Here is a 22,929-nt window from a genome sequence, read left to right on the forward strand (position 1 = left end):
CTTTCATTTGTATTTGGCTTCAGTGTTTGGGACTCTTAAGAAGTGGGGAGGTTGTTGTGAGTGCTGGGTAGCTACTGACGCTGCCCAGCCTGGAATGGGCACATACAGCAATACCAGGTTGCTCAATCTGTCCGCCTTGCTGTTCCCCTGCTAGCAATGGAAAGCACCCTGCCCCACACTAGTCCCTCTGACTGGAGAAGTGGGATTGATGTGTGTGGTAATTCACAACAGGCTTTACGCATTGTCCTGGTGTAGGGTGCAGTGATGAAGCATAGGGCTGCCTGGCAGATAACCCAAAGATCTTTGACAGCAGGATTCATGTTAACTTTTTTTCTCACTTCTTGACCTTCCTTTTTGTTGAGCTTTCTCCTTTCTTTCTCCCTTCCAATCTTCTCCCAAGTAAACAGCTCTCCCCTAATTATTTTTTTATCATGTTGGTCCCAGTTTTGCTGCATCTGGGATTCAGATTTGCTATTTATTATACCATTATCATTAAGTAGTATGTCCTTGTTACGGTATTCCTGGATATGGTTACTTATGCACTGTTGAGAGTCAGTTTCAGTTAACAGCACTTGTGATGACCAGTTTTGTTGTACAGTTGTTTATGAGGTTTTGGGCAATTGGTCTTCTACTCTCCTGGCAGAGTTTGGTGTTACCCTACCAAATCTACCACTCTTTTACAGTAAACCACGGCTCAGGCTTTGCCAGGGTTATACATTGAAGTCCAGGGGGTTTGCTTTGGTCTCCATTTTGTAAGTTTTCCAGTCCAACCCCCAAGTCCCTTTTTTTTAAAATGGATTTTCAGCCAGAAACCAGCATCCAAGTGTTGTATATACCTCCCAAATTTCCTGATCTCTTTTTCAATCCCACATGCCCATTCTAGCTAACTATATGCTTGGGTCCAATATTCATCTCATACCCTTCCTATTGAAACTGGCAGACGCTTACTTTCCAGTCCTCCTGCTGGAAAATCCTTCTGTGTGCTTAAATATATATTTACTTGTCTTGGAGCACTGGTGCTCCAAGTAGCACAGTAGACTGTGCTCCTTTAGTTCACAGGGCCAGTGATTCTCCTGCAAGTCTCAGTCTGGGGAGTAAGAAATAGTAGTTGTACACACACACAGGCCAAGCCCCAAGATGTGTTCACTGAGATGCACCTTGCAGTCTGCATTACAGTTACTGAGTGATTGGTTATTCCATTTTCCAGTGTTGCCAGTAAAATACTAGGTTTTCCTGATATTTGTTTCCCCATTAATACAAGGTCTCCCCAGTAACATTTTTGTTGCTTTATCCAATTCATTAGCTGCTGTTCACCTCTCCATTGTGTTTTTACCTGTCAGTGTTGATTAACCACTGGTTCCATTTCTTTAAAAGATAAAGTAACTTTATACTGGAAATTGTATTTTAAATTAGGTGTTGTGACATTTATGCATAGATCTTTAGTGCTTGCCTTTTTTCTTCCTGCATAAAGGAAAGGTTTGAGCATGCTGCCTACAATTACATATTAAGAGGGTTAACTTCTTATTTAAAAATCAAGTACAGCAGTTAAACTTGGATAATTGGGTATGAATATCCTCTAATATGTATCTAAATCATCCTTCCTTTGATATTCTGTTCTGGTTCCATCATATTATACTATCCATAAGACCTTCTCAAGCCTTGCTTGTACCCAAGCATACACATGCTTCATGCAGAGTTGTCTCATCTCTTAACTACTTAAAGACTGACAGCAATTAGCAAGTTTCCTCTGTTTGTATTTTTTTTTCTAACCTTTTTGCTTTCTTGATATCCATCCTCAGCTCCTTCTGTTCTGTACACATTCTGAGTGCTCTGTACATGAGCATTTGCTTCACAGAACATTGCTATGACCAATGGATCAGTTGCTGTTTCTAGCTGATTTTTAAGTTGTTCTTTGAAGGAGTGCCCTGTAAAACAAACAAAAAGAACTACTGGGGCTACTAGGTTACTGTGGGTTAGGAATACTTTTTCTAAAGCTTTTAACTGTGATCACTGGAAACACCTTTAGGTTTACTCAGAGCTAGGGTTCCTGTTGGTCTTATGTGGTATTCCTTGATAGGTTTACCTGCACAATGTTGGCCTTGCAAGGTCCTAGTCCCCAGAAGGTCTCCAGTGTTCCTTTCTACTCCTCTCTGAAGTTTGGCTCTTGTTCACATAATATCCCTTTAACTACCTGCAGAATCCAGCCATTCCTGAGGGGGTAACTTTTGCCAGCTTTGCACATTGTTACCTGTCAGGTTTGGCAATTTTTGTGCCACATCCTGTAGTTTCTTGTATCTTGCTCAGTTAGCTTGACTTCAGTCCTGGGCCTAATGAATGGGTTATTATAAACCAGTAACTAACCCATGTAAAGATAAAATTGGTGGTCTGCACTAAAACCTAAGGAATTAAGGCCTATTGAAGTAATTGATTTTAAAATTCTAGTAGTACGAGTGTTAATGTGCCTCAACTCACTAACCTGGGCATTGATAAAGAACTTGGAGCAGAACGTTGAAGTGCTATTGGGTGTTTGGCAGCTTTTGTGTCTTCTCCAGGCTTAAAGAGTATGTATTTTGCTTACGTGGGTTTGCTGGCACTGCTTTCAGTTCTGAGAATAAACCAGTACAGGCTTCTCCTTTGGAAATAAAGAATGAGTCATGAAAGGCCTTGATGCAATAATTCTGAAATTTTGATGGCCATGGAGGTGAGTCAGTTATAGAATCATAGAATAGTTAGGGTTGGAAAGGACCTCAGGATCATCTAGTTCCAACCCCCCTGCCATGGGCAGGGACACCTCACACTAAACCATATCACCCAAGGCTTCATCCAACCTGTTCTTGAACACAGCCATGGATGGAGCATTCACAACCTCCCTGGGCAACCCATTCCAGTACCTCACCACCCTAACAGTAAAGAATTTCTTCCTTATATCCAGTCTAAACCTCTTCTGTTTAAGTTTCAACCCATTACCCCTTGTCCTGTCACTACAGTCCCTAATGAATAGTCCCTCCCCAGCATCCCTGTAGGCCCCCTTCAGATACTGGAAGGCTGCGATGAGGTCTCCATGCAGCCTTCTCTTCTCCAGGCTGAACAGCCCCAACTTTCTCAGCCTGTCTTCATATGGTAGGTGCTCCAGTCCTCTGATCATCCTCAGTTATGATCACTTGAGTACCAGCTAAAGTGGGAAGAGTATATTTAGATGAATTAGTAGCTTGCATTAATACTGATTTAGCACAGCGAATAATTTTTTCTTTAAGTACAAAGGGGAACAAGATCACTGTTGATATTTTAACTTGTAGGAGTTCTTTGACTGCTGATTAGATCAGTTACGTAAGTCACCTTGTTGCAGAGTAATTCAAGGTAGCTTAAATTTCCTTGTTTTGGTGGACGGAGCACAGAAGACAGCAGTCCACAGCTGAACAACAAATAATCCATTCAGTTTTGGGGTAACACATTTTTCCCCTTCCTTTTTTCTTAGGTTCCCCCACATCCATCAGGTCCTCCTGTGGTTGGTGCACTCCAACCACCTGCTTTCACAGCACCTTTAGGAATCCCACCTCCTGGATTTGCTCCTGGAGTGCCACCACCGCCACCTCCTCCATTTCTGCGACCTGGTTTCAACCCAATGCATTTACCCCCAGGTATATTTATATATTTTTAGGAATATTAAATCCTTTTTTAAGCATGCAGCAAATAAAAACATCTGCCATATAAACCATACAAGTATATTTTGGTAGAGTGATACGCAGTGTTAATATACACTTTTTTTTTTATAGGCTTCCTTCCTCCTGGACCGCCACCACCTATAACTCCTCCAGTATCTGTTCCTCACACTCCAGCAGTAAACATCCCAAATTGTAAGTTTCAGTCTTGGGCAGGCAGCAGTAGAAGGAAGGTATTGTGTGAGCAGAAAAGCTGACTTGTTTTTTTTAATACATCAATGCATTGTTTCTTAGCTACAGCAACTGGTGTGAATGAAGACACTACAAAAGATTCATCTATAGGAAATCCCATCCCAACAGTGGTTTCTGGATCCAGAGGGACTGCTGAAACTACTGAAAGTTCCAAAATATATGGAACTGTTCCACCTCCTACTAATGCACCTGCTCCAGTCACCCAAGCTATTCCACATCTTGGTAAGTTCACTTTTGTGTATATTCTTCAGTTTATTGTTCCCCTGAATTTAAAACACAGTTTTGATTTTGCACTGACTTACAGTTCATAGGGAAATAAAGTAGAGTTTTCTGAACTTTTGAAATCTCTGCCCTTCTGTTGAGTCTTAAGTCACATCTAAAGGCTTGGTTTTACACAAAGGAGCAGTAAATTTGCTTTCATTATTGAAGATCTGTTTCTTGAAGAAACAAAAAGTCTGGAACATTTAAGTTACAAATTCAAGACAGAACGAAATGTTGTCTGCATTGAACAAAATGAGGTTCATACCATATAGAAAATTACTTACACCGAAACATCCATATGACGTATGAACTGTGTTTTAGACTCAACTATTACATGTATAAAACTTGCAGACAAACTATTTTTAATGTATTTTTTAAAATTGTGAAAATGCGCTATACTTTTAATGTGTGGAATAAATAATTTTAATAAAATGGGGAAAGTGCTTTTATTCAGCCCTGCAATATTACAGGTTTTGAAACCTTTTTACCCATATGTCACCTCATTTAAATATTCCGAAGTGGTGTTTTGACTAGCAAAACCAAGCTAACTTTGGATATCTTGCATAAATTACTTTTCACAGTACGATATGAACTTACATTTTTAAAGGCAGTGTATGCTGTGTAATGATACAGAGGTCTGCTAAATGCATATATTAGGGTGGCCTTCTACGGCTCAGTGTCAGGCATATACTCAAGAGACTTGTTTCCTACAAATTTGAATGAGATTAGTACATTTGTGGGATTTCAGACCTCTAAATGAGAGCCTAGCGAGTGAATGAAAAAGCTGGTTTTGTTTTAGTGTGTTTCTGCCCAGAACTTTGCAGGGTACATTGAAAGAAAACAAACAATCAAACTCCAAATATTTATCTCCCTGATCACTTACAGCTCTGTTGGGTTATTTGATGGCTAAATTGTCCAGCCACGACTAGTGATTTTTTTGATCCTTTGTGCTAGAAACTCAAAATAAGGGCATCTTTCAAAAAGTGAAGAGCTGCTTCTCTCTGAAAATGAGTCTGTTTCTTCAAATCTGTCAAAGCAGATGTGCAAACCCAGCAGCTTAATTGTTTTAGAGTATCTTGGGGCACTTGGCAAACAGAGAAAAGCCTAAAAAGCTTGACATCATGGATTGACAGAATATTGTAGTGGTACAGATTATCAGACTATACATTTGAGAAATTCACATCCTAGCGATCATATTATACTTTTTGTAATTGTAATATACTTTACCAGATGTTTGAAGTTTCATGGTACTGTGTCTTGTATGGCACAGCTTGCCAAGCCTTTAGAATGTGTTAAATTACTCTGCAGTCTGCTGTATCACCATACACATAACAAGATGTGTAAGTTTCTTACAAAATGAAGATTGGAGTGAAGTAAACAATGCACCCACATGAGTTACTTGGACAGTAGCATTTTTTTTTTATTCTTACAAATCTGAGGAAGCTGAATTTGATAAATCTGATCAAGAACTTGCAGCTGGTTTTATTAAATTTGTGAGGCAGATGAAGTCACTCTAACCACATGGACAACTTCTCTCAACATTCATCAACAACTTATCAGCAAGGGGATAGAAGAATTTTTCCTTTTAATCAGATAGCATGTGTGAGCTTCCAGAGTAGTCCTGAAGCAATAGCTTAGAGATCTGTGTGTTTACTTAAGTGATAGTGTCTTATTTCAAGTAGTTATTTATAGTCAAAGGGTTATGTAAAATCCTTCCATCCTGACATTTCAGAGGTAAGGGGGACTGTTCACAGTCTGATACAAGACAGAAGAAAACATGAAGAAACAGATTATCATGTTTTATTAAAGGTTAAAGTTTGATATCGGTTGTCTTTGCTTTTAAAACTTTCCAGTAAGTTAACACGATTGAAATTATCCTCTTAAAACCACTTTGATTCACTCATTGATTGAGCTTAGCTCTGTTTGTGAGAGTCCAGATCTAGTCTCTCCTTACACTGGAAGAAAAACAGGAAAGAGGTGACATTTTCCACCACTGGTGCTAATCTAGATAGCAAAGAAGTGTTCCTTAAAGTCTTGCCCTCCCTGTCCTCTTGAGTTCAAGAGCTGGCAAAGCTGCATTGTCATACCTTCTCATTCTGTGTCAGGTTTCACTCCTAGGGAAATCAAAGCATGGGAAATGGAGTGGGCCAGGGTTTTACCACGTGTGAGGACATGAGATGCAATCTGCATATGCATTGCATGCCCAGAAATACTTGGAGGCTTGACGATTTAAATGTAGCCTTAGTGATGACATGCATTTCGCACAGGTGAGGCAGATGAACGGGACAAAGTAAGTGAGTAGGTACAGAATTACCCTCAGTTATCCATGGGAAAGCACAGACAAGTGTTCAGACTGAACGACCTACTGTTCACAAGGGTATACTTTAGCAATTTGAATAAAGGACGATGGCATGACTGATTCCTCCCAAAGTCCTCAAACTCATGAAACACTCCCATGATGTAGCTCTCCAAGCTAGGATAAGAAGGTGGAAAAAAAGATACGCTGACAGCATCATGAAGTATGTAATGAGGACTCTGCTTGGGGAAATAGGGATGAAGGGGCTTGAGTAGTGTAATGTGAAGAATGAAGAAATGTTCTTCGGCTGTTTGGGGAGGATAGAAGAACTTACTTCAGCAGGCTGAATTCAAGGAGTGAAGATTGCTCTGAAGAGACTGTCATAGAAATCTAAACCTTGCTTGAGAACACCTTATGTAATCTGTACAAACGCAGGAGCTCTTTTCTGATGTTTGTAACATAAAAAAGAAGCTCATCTATCTGTTCAGTTTTTATGTGGAAGATGTGTTACAAAGTAGCTCTAAATTGGTGGTTGTAAGATTTCATATGCTTTCTTAGGAATGTAAGTTACGTTCTGTTCCATTTCCACTAATTTCGTTCATTTCCCCAATGTAATTCTTTCATCACTTCCAAAAAAGACATGTTTGTGCTTCAGAGGAGTGATCCTTCATGGACATGTTGTCTGAATTTTTTGTGCTTATTTCTAAAAACCACCCTTGGGTTGTTTTGATTGTAGTTGTATCCTTGATCCTGTTTGCTGCTGTTATAGTTTCTTGTTCTTAATTTGAACAAGACTACCAGACTGTAACTGGTTTTGTGAGTATGTGCTCATATGGAATTTTCTAAATGATCTGCAAAACAGATATTTTTAGGCTCATTTTCCATGTGCATATTGCAGAAAGTGGCAGGCTTTTAAATCATTCTTGATTTGCCAACTTGTTAGTGTTGAGCAAATGCTGTAATTTGGACCAGTAATAAACTGCTGCTGGAAGTGCTGTGTTTTGAATATGGAGATTCTGTGATCTATTACCTTGATTAAATACACCATACTGCAGTTTGTAGGTTCTGGTCTACTGCTCTCTTTACCAAAATTCCTACAATAATAATTACATATTATCAAGCATTAATTATACTGTAACTCTCGTCGAACTTGGTGTTCATTTCCTGTTAATGCGTGCTGAATTACCATTCTTTTCTCCCTTGACACTTCGTTCTTAAGACACTACATGGTCTTTTTGTAATTTGCATTGAATTATAAAAGACAGACTACAGTATTCTCTGAGCTCACCCAAATATTACCGCATTACAGAGTGGATGCTTCCTTCTTGGGAAGGATGAGCTTTTTATTAACACAGGAGATGAACAGTGCTAAACATAATATATTTCTAAATTTCTGGTAATAGCCCATTTTAAAAGCATAACAAACACTGCATATTTGCTAATGGTATATATGACTTGCTTTCATAAATAGACAATTCAGAGGTAAGGGAACATGAACTCTCAAACACCATTCATGGAATTCAGTTTTGTCTTGATGACTCCCTTGACCTGGATCGGTTTAGTATTCCATGTTGTACAAAGCAGGGATTTTAGGAGCTTTAATACCAGTAGCCAACCCATAATGTAGTTTGATTCTTAGGTCCTTGTTTAAATATGTTAAATTAACCTCCTGACTTCAGTGATTGACATTGAGTATCCTGAAAAATGTTGGTATTTATGGCAGAGTTATTTAAGCTGTAAGTCAGTATTTAGGCTCTGAAGTTGAGGCTCTTTCTTTACAGTCTTGGCCTGGTCTAAAGGTTTCCATATTAAGCTCCAGAAAAAGACACAAGACTTACACCACTGTCCATCTTTCAAAAATTTCCTGGTAGTATTAAATGTTCTAGTTTTAAGATGCAGCATTCCCTGCTGGAGAATGATAGGAGAATTAATGTGACATGCTAAGCATTGCAGAACGTAAAACTCCATGTGTAAACCTTCAGCCTGTCCTGCTGGAAGCATAAGCTTTTGACTTGTTCTCATATATATTGCCATTGAAGTTGCAAAGGAGGTGTATGTGAAGCAGGATTGCTGTGTCAGGCTCAGAGAACACGACTCCTCTGCTTGCTTTTTTGTAACAGCACAGCTGAGAAGTAATTTGATGGATTATAAGAGACACTAATCACTTGCTGAGCAGAGTTCCATAAAGAATAAAAATAATTAAAATAAGAAATCAGCTGCTACACTTTTCAGTTACATTAGCATTTGCAATACTGATGGTTATCACAAGGGAGCATGGGATTTTGTCCAGCCAGAAGAGAAGATAATCAGAAGTGGAATTACAGTAATGCAGAAATCTGGCTGTTTACCTAATCTATCAAACAGTAAGGATGACTCCTGTGACCTCCCCGGATGGAAGACACTTCTTCAGGACAGCTCTAGCTTCTGGAGATGTCTTACAAGTAAAGTGGAAATACCAAACTTTTAACAGTGTGATTGTTCTTGCACATCCACAACAACATTCAGGGTTGGTGATGGGTTTTCTTTGGGCACTTGCATCTGTGCTCTGCAGAGTGAACACTTCGCAGGCTCTGAGGACCTTTCACTGAATCACTGGTAAATGTCACAAATGAAAATGAATTGTGAAAGCAGTCTGGTTTTACACATCTGAACAGAGTAACATACTGGGTGTAAGGCCTGAGGATTACATCTCCAGCGTTACATACAAGCTGTGTCTTGTACTAAAAGCCGTGTGGTAGCCAAGTCATTCGGAGCAAGGAGATGGTGAAAGGGATGGTTGCATTTCATACCCGTAAGCAAGAAGGCAAGATTAGCTACTGCAGCAAGGCTCACAGTTAGGAACAGATGGATAAAATACAGGCTGGGGCAGATAAAATTCTGTCACTTGTCTGCACAGGTATAGGATGGTCATTACATCACTTTATTGTTTCTCTGGGAGCTCTGGTACTTCAAGTTTGACAAACTGTTTAAATTTTCCATACTGTCTTTCCCTGTATAAGACAACGAAGGGCTTTCAGCTGTCCTAGACATGCCCCATGCATTCTGTACCACTGATCTTCATGAGCATCTCCAGTAAAGTTGGATGTGTTTCTGGACAGCTCTTTCAGAGTAAGTTTGTAATGGTGCCAGATTTGTCAGCACAGCAGGGAAACTCCTGACAGTTCTTTCAACCATGTGGCTTCAGCCTCAGCATTTGAGTGAGCTGGAATAAAAAGTGTTCTGCTGCTACCCTGCCAATATAGTCCAGACTGAAAGAGAGTGGGCTTTGGCTGCCGTTATGCTGCTGCTTCTGTGCTGCATTTCGTGTAGAAATAAGACTGGGAAGTTAAATTACTTGTTAAATTCAGAAAAGCTTGTTACACTTGCCTCATGTTCATGCTGTTGTAACCCACCTCTACTCTGCTGCCATAGAGCAGGAGCATGTGCTTCTCATTTTCAGCTTGTTAGATCTCAGTCTTTTCTAGCTTATTTTTAATCTTCTGTGGAAGAAATTACTTACCAGCAAAAATAATCCCCAGGCCTCAGAATTCAGCAAAATAACACCCTTGGAAGATACCATTAGCCATGTGTCTGTTTTGTACGAAGTCATGGGAGCAGTTTAAGCTCAGTGACTTACAGCCCTGATGTGGAACAGGAGCTGGTGTGGGGCTGTGCATTTGACAGTTAAAAAGGGGGGGGGAGGGAGGGTACACGCCAAAAATGGGCTGTTATTGCTGGAATATTTCTTTCAAAGAGTGTAACCTGTCAAGCTGTGTCTTAAGAGGGACTGTTGGAGGGGAAGGTAAGGTGATGGATGCCCCAGATGGAAGACTATTCACATCTTTGTGACCCGAGTTCTCCTGAACCACAAAATGTAATAAAGCGCACTCATAAAACCAGTTTGTGTTAGAGATGTTCTTCAGCATAAGAAGTAGTGAGGTAAAAGAGCAACATCTATGTTCTTCAGAGGGCTCAAGCATATTGGGGATAGAGACACTAAATCAATCAGCCAGCAGAAGAGGGAAGCTGTGACAGCCAAGTGAAAGGTTACTGCTCCACTATGCTCATTCAGCTGCAATCTAAGTGCAGTGTTCACTGGTGACACTGCCAAGTATGTAATTCTGGTATTAATTCACATTCCAATTATACCCTGAGCAGGGGTTACAAGATTCTATGTAGCCTGCATTCTTAACTATAATTATTTACTAAAAAATAAAGAAATAGAAATAAAGCATTAGTCACAGTCTAAACAAATTTATAAAGGAGTGCAAGGTGGATTAGGAGGGATTTGTGTTTGTTCTGCTGACAGCTGTTAGTTCCTGTAAGTTTCAGTTTGGGAGTTTAAAAACAACACATGCTTTCTGAGATAGGGAGTTTAGTTTCAGGTGAATAACTGCTAGTGAACAGAAAGGGCAGCTAGATGCAGCCTGAGGGCTACAGAGAGCCTGAGACGATAGTGCTGCTGGTTCCAACAGAAGGAGGCACATGAGATAAGCTGGCACTTGCTTACTGGTACGAAGTCCTCTGAAGCGCAGTAATCCTCACTTGTCTTGGTTCCTTGTGTTGAAGCCAACAAGCTTTGGGCTGAGCTTTCCGAAACAGTATTTTTTGAGAGTTAATTTTTTCTTTCTTAAGAAGACCATGGTAAAAAGAGAGTCCAGGAATAGAAATGGAAAACAGCTGGTGTTGGGTGCGTGCTGTAAAGGATGGAAAACTTTAAAAAACGGGAAAAAATCCAGACATTACCTGTTGCATTTCCTTTTAGTTGCAGGGTTTTTTCTACTAAATTAAACTTTGTTGTATCCCTTTTATGTGGAATGGTACCGTGAGCTCTCTGTGATTTCCCAATTGGACTCCAGCCCTGTTCTGACTGCTTCTCCCTCTGTTCCTCTCCTGCACATGAGAACTCCTGTTGGTGGCCAGGTCAGATCTTAGGCATTTTAGCAGCTACGATTCCATGAATGTTTGGAATGGAGGAGGGATGTTTTGAAACTAACTGAAGGGAGTGAGGTGGCTTTAATTAGAAGCCTGGGAATCGTGACCTGCTAGGAAGGTGTTCTGTTGACAAAGCAAGACACTGATCTGGAGACCAGGAAGATCCCTGACCTGCACAGCAGCTTATTCACAGAAGGAGGCCTTTGAATGAGCGATTAGTTACTGCCATTGCACTATTAATTACTTGTAGCATGGCACAAACTGCTGTTTAAACATGATGTTCTCTTAAGAGTATGTAAGCCAGCCCAGGAAGTGTTGCAGGCTGCTCTCTTCCCCCCACACCACCACTCAGTTTTGGTGTTACTCATTTTATAGGATGATTTCAGAATGCTTGGTTTTGAGATTATGAAAATGCCTTTTCTTTTGTCCTCTCCCCCCAGCCTGTGATTTCACTTGGCGTGTCTGTGTTTGTCTGTTTCAGGCACTCAAGGAGTTGCACCCCCGCCACCAGCCCCCGTTGTTGGTTTGCAGACTCCATCCACTGGCCTCTTGGGTGCTCGGCCGGGTTTGATACCACTCCAGCGACCCCCTGGAATGCCACCCCCTCCTCTGCAGCGGTTTCCCCTGATGCCACCACGACACATGCCCCACCACATGATGCACAGAGGGCCCCCGCCAGGGCCAGGGGGCTTTGGGATGCCTCCCCCACATGGAATGAAAACCCCCTTCCCACCACCCGGTCACTTTGTGAGACCTGGGGGAATGCCAGGAAGCGGGGCACCGGGTGGACCTGAGGAGAACAGAGATGGGCGGCAGTACAGGAATGACAGGCAGACATTCACGCCCAACAGAGACCAGGAAAGGTTTGGAAGGAGGTCTTATGGAAATCGGGTAGAAAATGATCGTGACCGCTATGGTAACCGCAACGACGAACGAGATCATGAGCGGCTCGGTAGTCGTGACAGGAGAGAGTGGGGACGGAGGAGCCCTGAGCGCGACAGACACAGAGACTTGGAGGACAGGAACAGGCGTTCCGGTGGCCATCGAGACAGAGAGAGGGATTCCAGAGACAGGGAGTCTCGCAGAGACAAAGAGGAAACACGTGGGAAGGAGAAACAGGAGATGACTGACAGGGCAGACAGCGACAAAAACCACGAATCTCATGGCAGCAAAATGGGAGACGCAGACATTGTTTCCAAACTCACTTCGGGAGACTCGGAACCCACGGGTGTAAAACCTGCGGAAGAGTTGACACCAGCAGCTACCTCATCTCTGGAACAGGCAGAAAAGGATCTGGGCTCAGTGTCGGAGGCTCCTCGCTAGGGACTGGAAGTTGTCGTGAGACGACAGTGACATTTGTTGGAGTGTAGAGCTTTAGGATTGTACAGTCTGCTGTATTATATTTGCTTCTGCTGATCTCACAGCCCCTCGGTAGTTGGTGGGGAATTGTAAGCAATTTGATTGCTTCCCTTCTATTTAAAATAGCCACAGCGTAACATGAAATACTGAAGATATGATTAAACTATTACCCATTTTTGCTGTAACTTTTTTAAAGTTTTGACTTTAAAAAGTTTACAAATCAGAAGTAGAAGTGCTTTCTATTTTTTTTTTAATTTAAGAAAAGGTAACGGTGAAAGCTCCTTGAAACCATAGGAATGTGTTTTTAATAAACTCTATTTTCGTAACAAACTTTACCGTGTGCTATTCTTCCTACACTGCACTGAAGTGGAAAAGGAGTGTTCAGCATCTTAAAGTTGGAACTGTTAATGCTGTACTGGAGTCTAAATTAGACTGTTCTGTTTATATTTGTTAAAAGAAATACATCTGTTTGTGTAGCTATTCACAGAAGCAAATTTTTATTTGTAAGAGTCATCTTGGTTCTTAAGAGTGCTGTGTTTTAATGATCTCACTTGACCGGAGCGGGTAGAAGTTGGTGGGTTTAAGATGAAGAGTTGACTGTTGAGTGTTTGCAATGCAATCAGGGTTTTTTCACTTGTTTTATCTCCCTCCCAGCTGGTTCTGTGGTCAATGTTGCCCTGTTTTGCCTTTTGTTTAAAAAGTGGACACCTCTGCTATGTGGTTACATGTGTGCGTGGTGGGCTGGGAGGCACCAACCCGGGCAGGAGCTGGTTGACTTGGTACTCACTGGTGCTTCTGTGCTAGCGGGGTGAAAGGGAGATGAAAAGGGCACCAAACCCCACTATGAAATGCTAAACTTTTATTTTCCAAGTGGGGCTGGTGTGCATGAGGATGTAAAACTGCCACCTCCTCGTTCAGGCAGATGCGGGTTGTTGTCTATGTGAGCACTGTCTGCCTCCTGTAGCCCCGCACGAGGTAGGTGTGAAACCTCTGCCCACCTGATGGACGGATGAGGAGAGCCTTTCCTGCCTGCATTTGGATTTACCATCGCCTCACAAGATCACCCCCATCACGCTGTCAGGTTTGGAGAGGGCGGATGCTGGTTCTGGGAGGTGAGAGCCCTCACATCACCTGGCCATCAGCTGTGCAGGTGGCACTGGCCCTGCGGTTGGAGCTTGGTTAACTCTGGAAGCATAGTAGAAAAGGTGTACGAATCCTGTGCGTATTTAATTTGGGTTTGGTTTTTTTCCTCCTTGATACTGATAGAGCTGTGTTTGACTTTTAAAGTTGGTGTTTTCCCTTAAGTAAGTGAAGGGCAGCTGCTTTCTTACATTTTTCAGAGCTGCTCTGCAGCAGAGGGAATTTTTCTGGGGGAGGGAAGAGGGAGGGAAGGAGAGCAACTGTGGAGCCATGGACTGGGGAAAGGACATCTATTTTTATGTTCTTGCAATAGCAGAATAAAGAGAGAAAAAACCTGTTTACACACTTGTACTGAACTCAACTGTCGTATTCAAACTGGTGTCCTTAATGTGTTCCGTGCTGGGGAAGCAGAACTTTCTGCCTGCAAAGCCAGACATTCACATCTTAGACTTAACACTTGGTAAAACCCACCATAATTCTGTGAGGAGGTAGGAGTGTTTTAACTGAAAGACTTAAAGAGCGACAGAGACAAAGGCTTGTCCACAGAAATGCCACCTTGGTGTCTCCATTTCCCGTATTAGGAGTTTGAAAGCAAAGCCTAGGAAAACCTTGGGTGTACTTTGCAGAACAGTTTCTTAACACCTTCTGAAGCAGCACGTGTATAATAAACCTACTCACAAGGGAGCATCACGAGCAGAACTGCTGCCTATGCTTCTACAACTACCACATTTCTGGCTTTAAAATAAGCCATGCCAAAAGTTGGTACATGAAGGGTAATCAGTTTAGTGCTAGCACCCATTACTGAGATAACACAGCACTGGAAATTAACAGAAGTCTACACTTGCTGGTTACACCAACTTACACATAAACCAAGTATTACTTGTACATCCTCCAGTAGCACACCGACTTCAAGGCTAGCAGGCTGTCAGATATGTATCCTGCTAAGAGGAAACAGGTTTGAAAGCAGAGATTGGCACATACAGGCTTTAAAAGCACCAAAGTTCAGTGCCAGAACAGCCAGGAGAGGAAAGGCAACCTGCAGAGCTGCCACCACCCTTGCGCCATGGCAGCTCAACCTACAGTTCCCAAGTATTCTGTTTTTTCCCCTCAGGGAAAGGGGGAACACTGTAACCATCCTCCAAGCTGTAACAAGGTGAGGATGGTGTTTATGGGTGTGGCATGTGCAGCACCCCAATGCTGGAGAGGAAGGTGGAGTGATGCCAACTTAGCTCTGCTGCAGCAGCTGAATCAGAGCACAGACTACACCATAGGAATAGGTACCAGTGGGCAAGTAATGGAACCTGCAAAAAACCTAAATAAAGCCATTTCACATGTAACATGCTACACTGGAATCTAGGCATCTAGAACTACAGCCAACTGCTCTTACAGGTCTTCCTTAAAATTAGTAGCTTTCCCCAATAAAATACTTGGAAATACTTTCTTACATGTAGCTTTTAAATGTAACAAAAGCTGGCACCAATGTGCAGTAAATACACTGCTGCATAGCTTTATGAAATCAAATACAGAATATGTGGCTATGCACACCCTTTTAAAGGGAATACCTGTTCCACACTAGGCACCTGCATTGTGTGGAGAATTGTTGACTCCACCAATCCCTCCAGGCTTCCACTTCACACAGCCCACCACTACCCAGCACTGCCAGGAGCACAGACAACATACAAGGACACACACTGAAGCCAGATCATCTTATATGCTGCTCACAGCTTCCCTACCACACACTTCACAGCATGTGGGATTGTCACAAGCAGAAATACCTTCTTGATGTGAAACACAAAGCAGCAGTTGTCCTCAGGTACATAAAACCCCTGGGTTAACTGGCTGTCAACACCTCCCTGGGAGCTGTTGGTGTCTAGCAGGTAACTATGGGCCTGCTTTTCCCTGTTAGCAAGTCAGTAGGTATGGCCTGTGCTAGTTAGCTTTTTTTTTTTATACACAGCAAGACCAAGGTGTATTTGCCCAGAAAGTTTATTACACAAGTTTGAAACCTACAGATGCTGCAACTCTGCCAGGATGAAGTCCCAGTGCATACACAGTGGCTCCTGCTCTTCAGTGAATAGCCTTGCCAAAGCTCCTAGGGCTAATCCTCCAAATCACACAGTACAGTGGAGGTTCTGGTGTTCACAACATGCCCACAACACCTCCCATTACAAAGAGCAGGGATTCCAGTGAGTCAAGCTGTACTTAATGGTTACATCAGATGCATCAGTAGAAAACCACAGAGACATTCCATCAGGGTCACTTTAATTGCAATATACATCATACAAAATTAAGTCAGTCTTCACCAGTTTAAGTGATACTCAGAATGCAAAGTAGTGATGAGATTAAGTGATACATCTTTTGCATGAGAAAGGGCAAGTACAGCATCTACAATGAAATACAGCCCATTCACCACTAACACCTGAAACATTTCAGATACAACACTTAGCTCTTGGCTATTCCAATGACACCACAAGCTAAACGAGGTCCAGCATTTCCAGTCAGTTTGCTCTCATTATCTCCCCCTCTACCCAGATCATCGCATTTTTCATGGACCTGGAAGAGAATTGAAGATACCTTAGTTCATGTTATTGCAGAACGCATCAGTATTTTTCACTACTTGCACTAATACTAGCAGTGACAAGCACTTTTGCCAGCTATCAGCAGGGTGTTACACAGGAGAAAGAGCCTATTGTAATTACTTGCTCCTGAATGCCAAATTGATACTCAAGCCAAAAACCTAAGACTAAGCTTGCCTAAAAAGATGAGTTGCCTTCAGCTGAATTTGTTTCAGGTGGAAGTCACCAAACCCCTGTATTCCAAAGAGTTAGCAGCAACCCAAAACCAAACCTGGACTTGATATTCACCCTCACAACACAAGGCCACATTACCCCAAGTGCTGCACTTGAGAACCTCCCAGCCCCTCAGCCCCACCTGCATGATGCAGAAGCAAGCATGGCAGCAACCTCAGCACACACTGGCATCCAAAGGGAAGCAAAACTGACAACACTGACAAGTAGCCAAGTGCATTCAGCCTCTACCAGCCTCCTTGCCAGCCAGGAAGGCCATGGCACAAGTTACACCAGCAGCCACCAGACCAGATTATCCACCTGGACCCTTGCCATGACTTTCAGTGACAGCACTCATGCCAGGGCCTCCCTCAAGTCAGGCTGCTTTAGTCACAGCTGAAGAGGCAAAGTTAAATGGGGAGGAACAACTCTGGAAGGCAGGCAGGAAGTTAAGGTCTCACAGCAGTGAAGTACCACACTAATTAATCCACAGAGGACTTTCAGGCAAGGTTTCAAATCCCTGCCTTGGAAATCCTGCAGTGCAAGTTCTATAATATACATCAGGGAAAGGCCTCCAGGACCAAAAAGTCCCCAGTTAATGTCAAGACCGCTCTACAGTTCCCTAAAGCAGTAGGTAAGTTAAGTACCCAAGTAGTAAGCAAGTAGTAGGCAAGTAGTAATCCAAGTAGGCACCCAGACACTTACCACCATGGTACGTCCCACGATGCTATGTGGTCCACTAAGAGAAATGATGGAATCTTCTATTGCCACTTCTGCTACTCCTCCTTTAGCAGTCACATTGCCAAGGTCTCCCACGTGCCTACACAAAGATGCAGAGAGACTCACTGAAAACTTTGTTGAAGGCTTTTCTATGCGCTGGCTGGGACAACGCAATACCCATAGTTCTTATATTCAAATACTTCATCTTACCTTAAACAGCACTATGTCCTCATTTACCATCACCAGCCAACCTTTAACACTTCCAGGTTCAGGTTATACCTAGGACTAAATTTTAACTGTCCCTTGAAAATAAAGGAGTTTACACTAGACAGTTCATCAACTTTGGGGAAAGGAATGCCATCGCTCCTGCACATACAAGGCTTGTTGTAAGCACTGCCACTGCTCTTCAGAAATAAAGCTCTTAAGAGCCCTTAATGTCTATCACAAATCAGCTATTCCACAAGCAGCTGCAGGCTTTAGGTTTAAATAGGACAGTAAAAGCAGTTGTCAAGTGACAGGTCAAAGTGGAGGCATCAAATACTAGCAAAGTTCTAACAAAGTGCTGTAATGAATGGCTGAGGTTGCTTCACATTCTCCCCACACACTTGGCATTATGCTCTACCACAGTCTTTTATCAGCACTAGATCTCCACTGGGACTTCCTTTAAGAATTAAGCCTGAAGCAGTTCAGTTTACACTAAACTTCTGAATGTTCCAGTGTCTTTATTTCCTACAGATTTGTGCCAAGCAGAGCATCCACTCAGATGGCAAGCTGGTGATGTTCTGCAAGATTCTTCTATCCAGATGCAATACACAGAACACCAGCTTGTTTCCAAAGCTCTGCAGGCATGCAGGGTGACCAGCTCAGACAGCTGCATGCTGACAGCCAGTTTCTTAAGACAGCATAGTACCAATTTTGTATTTGTAACCAAGACCTACAAAATCAGGCCAAGGGCAGTTTTCCCTTGAGTAATTTGCCTGCTTTAAGCTTCTGGGAAGCTTCAGCCCAATTGTTTCAACTCCACTCTAGTAAAAAGCACAATCTAGTTCTCACACCCTCCTAATGAGCTCCCCAGCCCACAGCTGCCTGAGCAGGCAGGTTACACCAGAAGCAGCATCTGACAAAGCAGAAGCAGCAGAAGCCATAGTGTTCATGCAGTTCTGACCTTTAGCCCCGGGGCAGTTGACTGCCACTGAAGTCCACGAACACACCATTTTATGCTGTTATCATCCACACAGCTGGCCAGCAGCCAGCTTGCCTGGTCTGGCATGCAACTGATCACTCCAGTATGAATTTACCAGTCACAGAAAGCGCAATTATGGACATAAACATGAGCATTTAAAGACCAATTGTGATGCCACACTGGTCCCAGTGCTAGTCCAGCCACCCCCTGGGCAAGACCAGCCTTTCACACTTGCTCCTAGCTCCACTCACTACCACAGTGGTCTTCAGCAGCCCCTTCCAGTCTCCAAACCCAGTCAGCATACTGTTTAAACCAGGCATCAGGCCTCAAACACGCAAGGGTTCCCTGAAGATAAATGGATTATGAAAATTGCCTCCAGGAGAAGAGCCTGGTCTCAGCTCCCACTGAGGTATAAGCATCAGACTCTGTACTGACAGGTTGCACAGCCTCAGGGGTACATACTGCAGGCAATACAGCACCTAAGCTAACAGGCTAAGAACAACCCAGCACACCAATGAGAATCACCATGCCCAGGCACACACAGCTTTGTGTTCATCTTGCAGTTTCCCCTGCAGCCCCAGCACCTTCTACTGATGAACCTGATCTGCCACATGACAAGCCTGCATACAAGCTCAGCAACTGAGAGTTTAGTGCCCCCATTTCAGGGTCAGCTTTTGACAACAGAAGCAAATCACCACTGACTAAAAAAAGGCTTTAACACATGAATCCCCTGTACTAACATGCTGAGGAACTTTCATTGCCTCTTCTCCCCAAGCTATGACAAAACAGAGAATATATCCCAAAGACTACACTTTACACATGCTCTTGGAGACAAGGTATTTAACTAATCAGTGTAGATTTATCAGGGCCTTTGTCAAGTGACCCTAGAAGTCCTGCAGGAGCTACCAGTTTTCTTCTGGTGTTGTCCTAGCATTGTTTATGAAGTGGCTTCCCAAGCACAAAGCAGCACTTAGATGGCTGCTGCAGGGAACAGCCCAGGCACATTAAACTCACCTTTCTGCATCACTTGGTCCACCATGCTGCTTGCCTTCAGGATTGAAGTGAGGACCTGCACTGGTACATCCTGAAACAGAACACAGCCACCAAAACTAGCTTTTTTGCAGTATCCAGTTTTAATCTGTTGCTCATACACTATGCTAATGTGTATAGCCAGAGGCCATGAAGTCACTAATGATGAAATAGCTACTCTCCTGTTAGATGCTATAAACCTCTAGAGGTGAGTAATCTACTACAGATTTAGAAATACAATAAAGTAAGATTACTTATTCTAGAACACTCAGGACTCAGATGAAAGCTTTCTTATTTCTTAACACTAGGTTATCAAAGCATTGAAGTTAGTGCTTGATGCGTGAGATCTTGAACACCAGCCTAAACACGTTCAAAGTATTAAATATGAAGCAATTCCTTAGGAACTGTCCCTATTTCTTAACACAGATTTGCAGTCATGAGACCCAAGTAGGCTTCTATCAGTTGCTACTGCAACACTAGAAGACTCTTTAAACCTGAGCTATCACATAACAGATGTAACTCAAAAGCTGGAATACACATCTTACCATTTGTATTGTCACCAAATTCGTGGACATGGAAGCCATGATCTCCATCAGCCAAGCCACTGATTTTTCCAGTAACTTTCACTGGTCCATTACCCTTTAAAAGAAAGAGTTTGTTGTCAGCAAACAACTACAGCATTAAATAGCCTTGTGTCAAATGAAGCTTCTAGTCAACAGAAAGCACTAGACTTCTCTAGAAATTCAGCTACAAAGATGTTAACAATTACTTTACATTAACTGATTCTATATGTCAACAGGGTATTTCACAGAATGCTTGAGTTTATTTAGCCACCTGAAGTGTATTATGCAACAATAAACAAAAAGAATGCCTTTTATCACATAGTTTGCTTTTAAGAATAATCATGTACTTCCACTTGCAAGGACAAGCAACCCTGCAGTCATTCCTCCTCTACAGATACAGTACTGGCCATATAAAACCCCAAGTTTTCCACTGAGCATAAACGAATGTTAAACGACAGTATAAAGGAGCTCAGGCCATGCAGCAATTAGAGCTCCGTTAAGCCCCACTCTTAGCATGTCAAACAAACTTTGCGGTAGAACTAATGCCGGCTGCAGCACTTAGCCCAGCGGCGCAGCCCCGCGCAGGGCGGAAGCCAGCCAGCCCCTTCAGCCCTCCGCGCCGCGGCTCGCCTCATGGTGCCCAGCTCGACCAGCCGGGCCGGGCCCAGACTCCGGAGCACGCAGGGACTCAGGAGCACCGGTCCCTGCCGCCGCTGCAGCGGTGCGGGCCACAGTCCACCGGCGGGAGGGGAATGGGGGGAGGGAGGAGGAACCGCGCTGCCCGCGCTGCACCGTGACTCAGCAGGACAGCCAAGACGAGCCCCCAGGGGAAGTGCACAGCGACAGGGTCGCACCCGCCGCCGCCAGCCCTTGCCTGCTGCTGGAAGTGGATGACGCCCTGCACGGGGCCCTCCCCCTTCATCACGCACACGGCCTTCAGCGTCGCCATGTTCCCGAAGCGGGCGGCACACACACCAAACCCTCGACCCCTGCGCACAACAACTACGGGTCCGCCCCGCCTCTCCCGCGGCCTTTATATAGGGCGGTCCGTCAGCACCTCGGCCAATCGAGGCACGCTCCCTGGCCTCCTTGCGCAACGATTACAGAGGGCTGGGCCAATTGAGAGGGATGAGTCGTGACAGTGCTCAGGCGAGGGCCAATCGGCGGCACCCGCTTCTGAGCCAATGGCGGGTGAGCGCCCCTCGTTCTCCCGCCTCCGTGGCTGGGGGCGTTGTGTAACGGTGCTGGCCGTGGCTGGCGGAGGGGTCGGAATAGGGGGAGCGGGAGCGGCTGCTGCGAAGAGGGTTCGTGGTGTCCTGGGCAGGCTGGACACCCGGGGGAGAAGGGGTCAGGGCCTGCGTTGTGGCCTGCTCCGCGTTTTATATTGAGAGCCTGAGGGAATTTGCTGCCGCGTGTCACCGCGGTGGCACTTCGGCTCTGAGGAGACCGTGTGCTTTAAGCAGCCTCACTTAAAAAGCTTTCTCTCAAATCAGCAAGCTTCAGCCCTTAGTCTTCTAATGTTATGAATCCCAAACATATGGGAATGCCCTGAAGTACTGAGGTGGGAAGAAGCGGCAAACGTTTTCCTTCAGTGTCTTTGCATCTTTTTCCCATCCCCTGAAGGCCGTTTTCTAGTATTCCCGTGACCGAGGTGCGTCACATCATGAGCTCCTTGAATCGCTTTGCATTTCAAAGCAGTTGCCCTGCCAGGAGATGTTTTGTGTTAGGATCTGAGGCTGGCGTTTGTTGCTCAGCTGCTGAGTTTATTCTTAGAGGCACCTTTGCATGCAGGCTACCCACAGCAGCAGGTGAGGATGCAGTATGCAGCTTGAAGCTATGCTTAACATGGAAGGTGTCTTGATGTAGCCATGGATTGCTCCTTTTCTGAGGGATGTGCAGGGGAGAGATGACACAGTAGATTCTTACGTGCTGATTATGCTGGGAAACCTTGTACTCCGGATAACACCAGACTTGGGGAGCATAAGAGCTCTGCAGTTCTGTTCTAAGATCTGTGACCTTTGAATGTTTAAGAATGAAAAAAAATGTATTTAATTAATTCCCCTTGCAAGCCCACATTGCTTGTTTTCCTGCTGTGTTAACTGGTGGAGGAGTTAAATTAAAAGCACAAAATGATTTTACAGTACTTGGGACTTTATGTAACCTGTGTACGTGTATGGCTGAGGTATAAACAACCTAAAGCCCAGGTGATTTGAAGTTGTGTGGTTGAGAATGCCATAAGGTCAGGGAATGAGGTACAGGGTTTGTTTCACACTCCAGACTCAGTCATGATACCATAGCTTGGGGGATGGGTCATGACATGACTGAAACAAACAGGAATTTATTTGCTTGAATGATGTATTTCTCTGCATGAGAAACAAGGAGTCAGAAAAAAAAAACTCTCCACATAAATACATGGAAACTGTTTGAAAGACAGAGAAATATTTGTAGTTTAATCCCTGAAAGAAGCCAAGGGATAAGGAAAGCTGGGCAGCTTCCTGTCTAGGAAGCATCTTGGTATTGTTAGTTTAACTCTCTAGAGCTTCATTCCTAATATGCCTGGAGTGAAGGTACTGTAAATTACTTATGAGCAAATACATCTGTGCTCATGGCACAACAAGCAGAAGCACCCTGAGTGCTTGCTAGATCAAGAGGAAAGATTCCAGTGCTCCCAAAGTGAACCTTACTTGATTTTAAATGTCTTGTAAACTTGGAAGGATAGTAGTGACTCATTTTGTTTTCAGTCATCTTTGGCTTCCCATATCGCTGT

At 43.5% G+C, this 22,929-nt stretch overlaps 2 protein-coding genes across 5 annotated transcripts in view; one reads left to right on the forward strand and one right to left on the reverse strand.

The window, feature by feature from the left end:
* The window catches only part of SCAF4 (SR-related CTD associated factor 4), a 45,792-nt gene extending 32,557 nt beyond the window's left edge, over positions 1-13,235 (forward strand). For 3 of the 4 annotated variants that reach the window (XM_031051235.2, XM_031051234.2, XM_031051236.2), the window contains 4 exons: positions 3,476-3,638; positions 3,774-3,854; positions 3,954-4,133; positions 11,864-12,705. In XM_031051235.2, coding sequence (XP_030907095.1) covers positions 3,476-3,638; positions 3,774-3,854; positions 3,954-4,133; positions 11,864-12,705 — 1,266 coding nt within the window. Of the gene's footprint in view, positions 1-3,475; positions 3,639-3,773; positions 3,855-3,953; positions 4,134-11,863 lie in introns of all 4 variants that reach the window. The other variant, XM_013129686.3, reaches the window with a different exon arrangement.
* A 2,891-nt stretch (positions 13,236-16,126) lies between these two features.
* On the reverse strand, positions 16,127-21,150 carry SOD1 (superoxide dismutase 1). Its single transcript, NM_001281545.1, is given in 5 exon segments — positions 16,127-16,434; positions 17,373-17,487; positions 19,585-19,654; positions 20,145-20,238; positions 21,037-21,150. Coding segments are annotated over 5 exon segments (465 nt in total). The 5' UTR covers positions 21,112-21,150; the 3' UTR covers positions 16,127-16,323.
* Positions 21,151-22,929: the final 1,779 nt, after the last annotated feature.

Source organism: Melopsittacus undulatus, chromosome 2, assembly GCF_012275295.1.
Source record: "Melopsittacus undulatus isolate bMelUnd1 chromosome 2, bMelUnd1.mat.Z, whole genome shotgun sequence".
NCBI classification, from domain to species: Eukaryota; Metazoa; Chordata; class Aves; order Psittaciformes; family Psittaculidae; genus Melopsittacus; species Melopsittacus undulatus.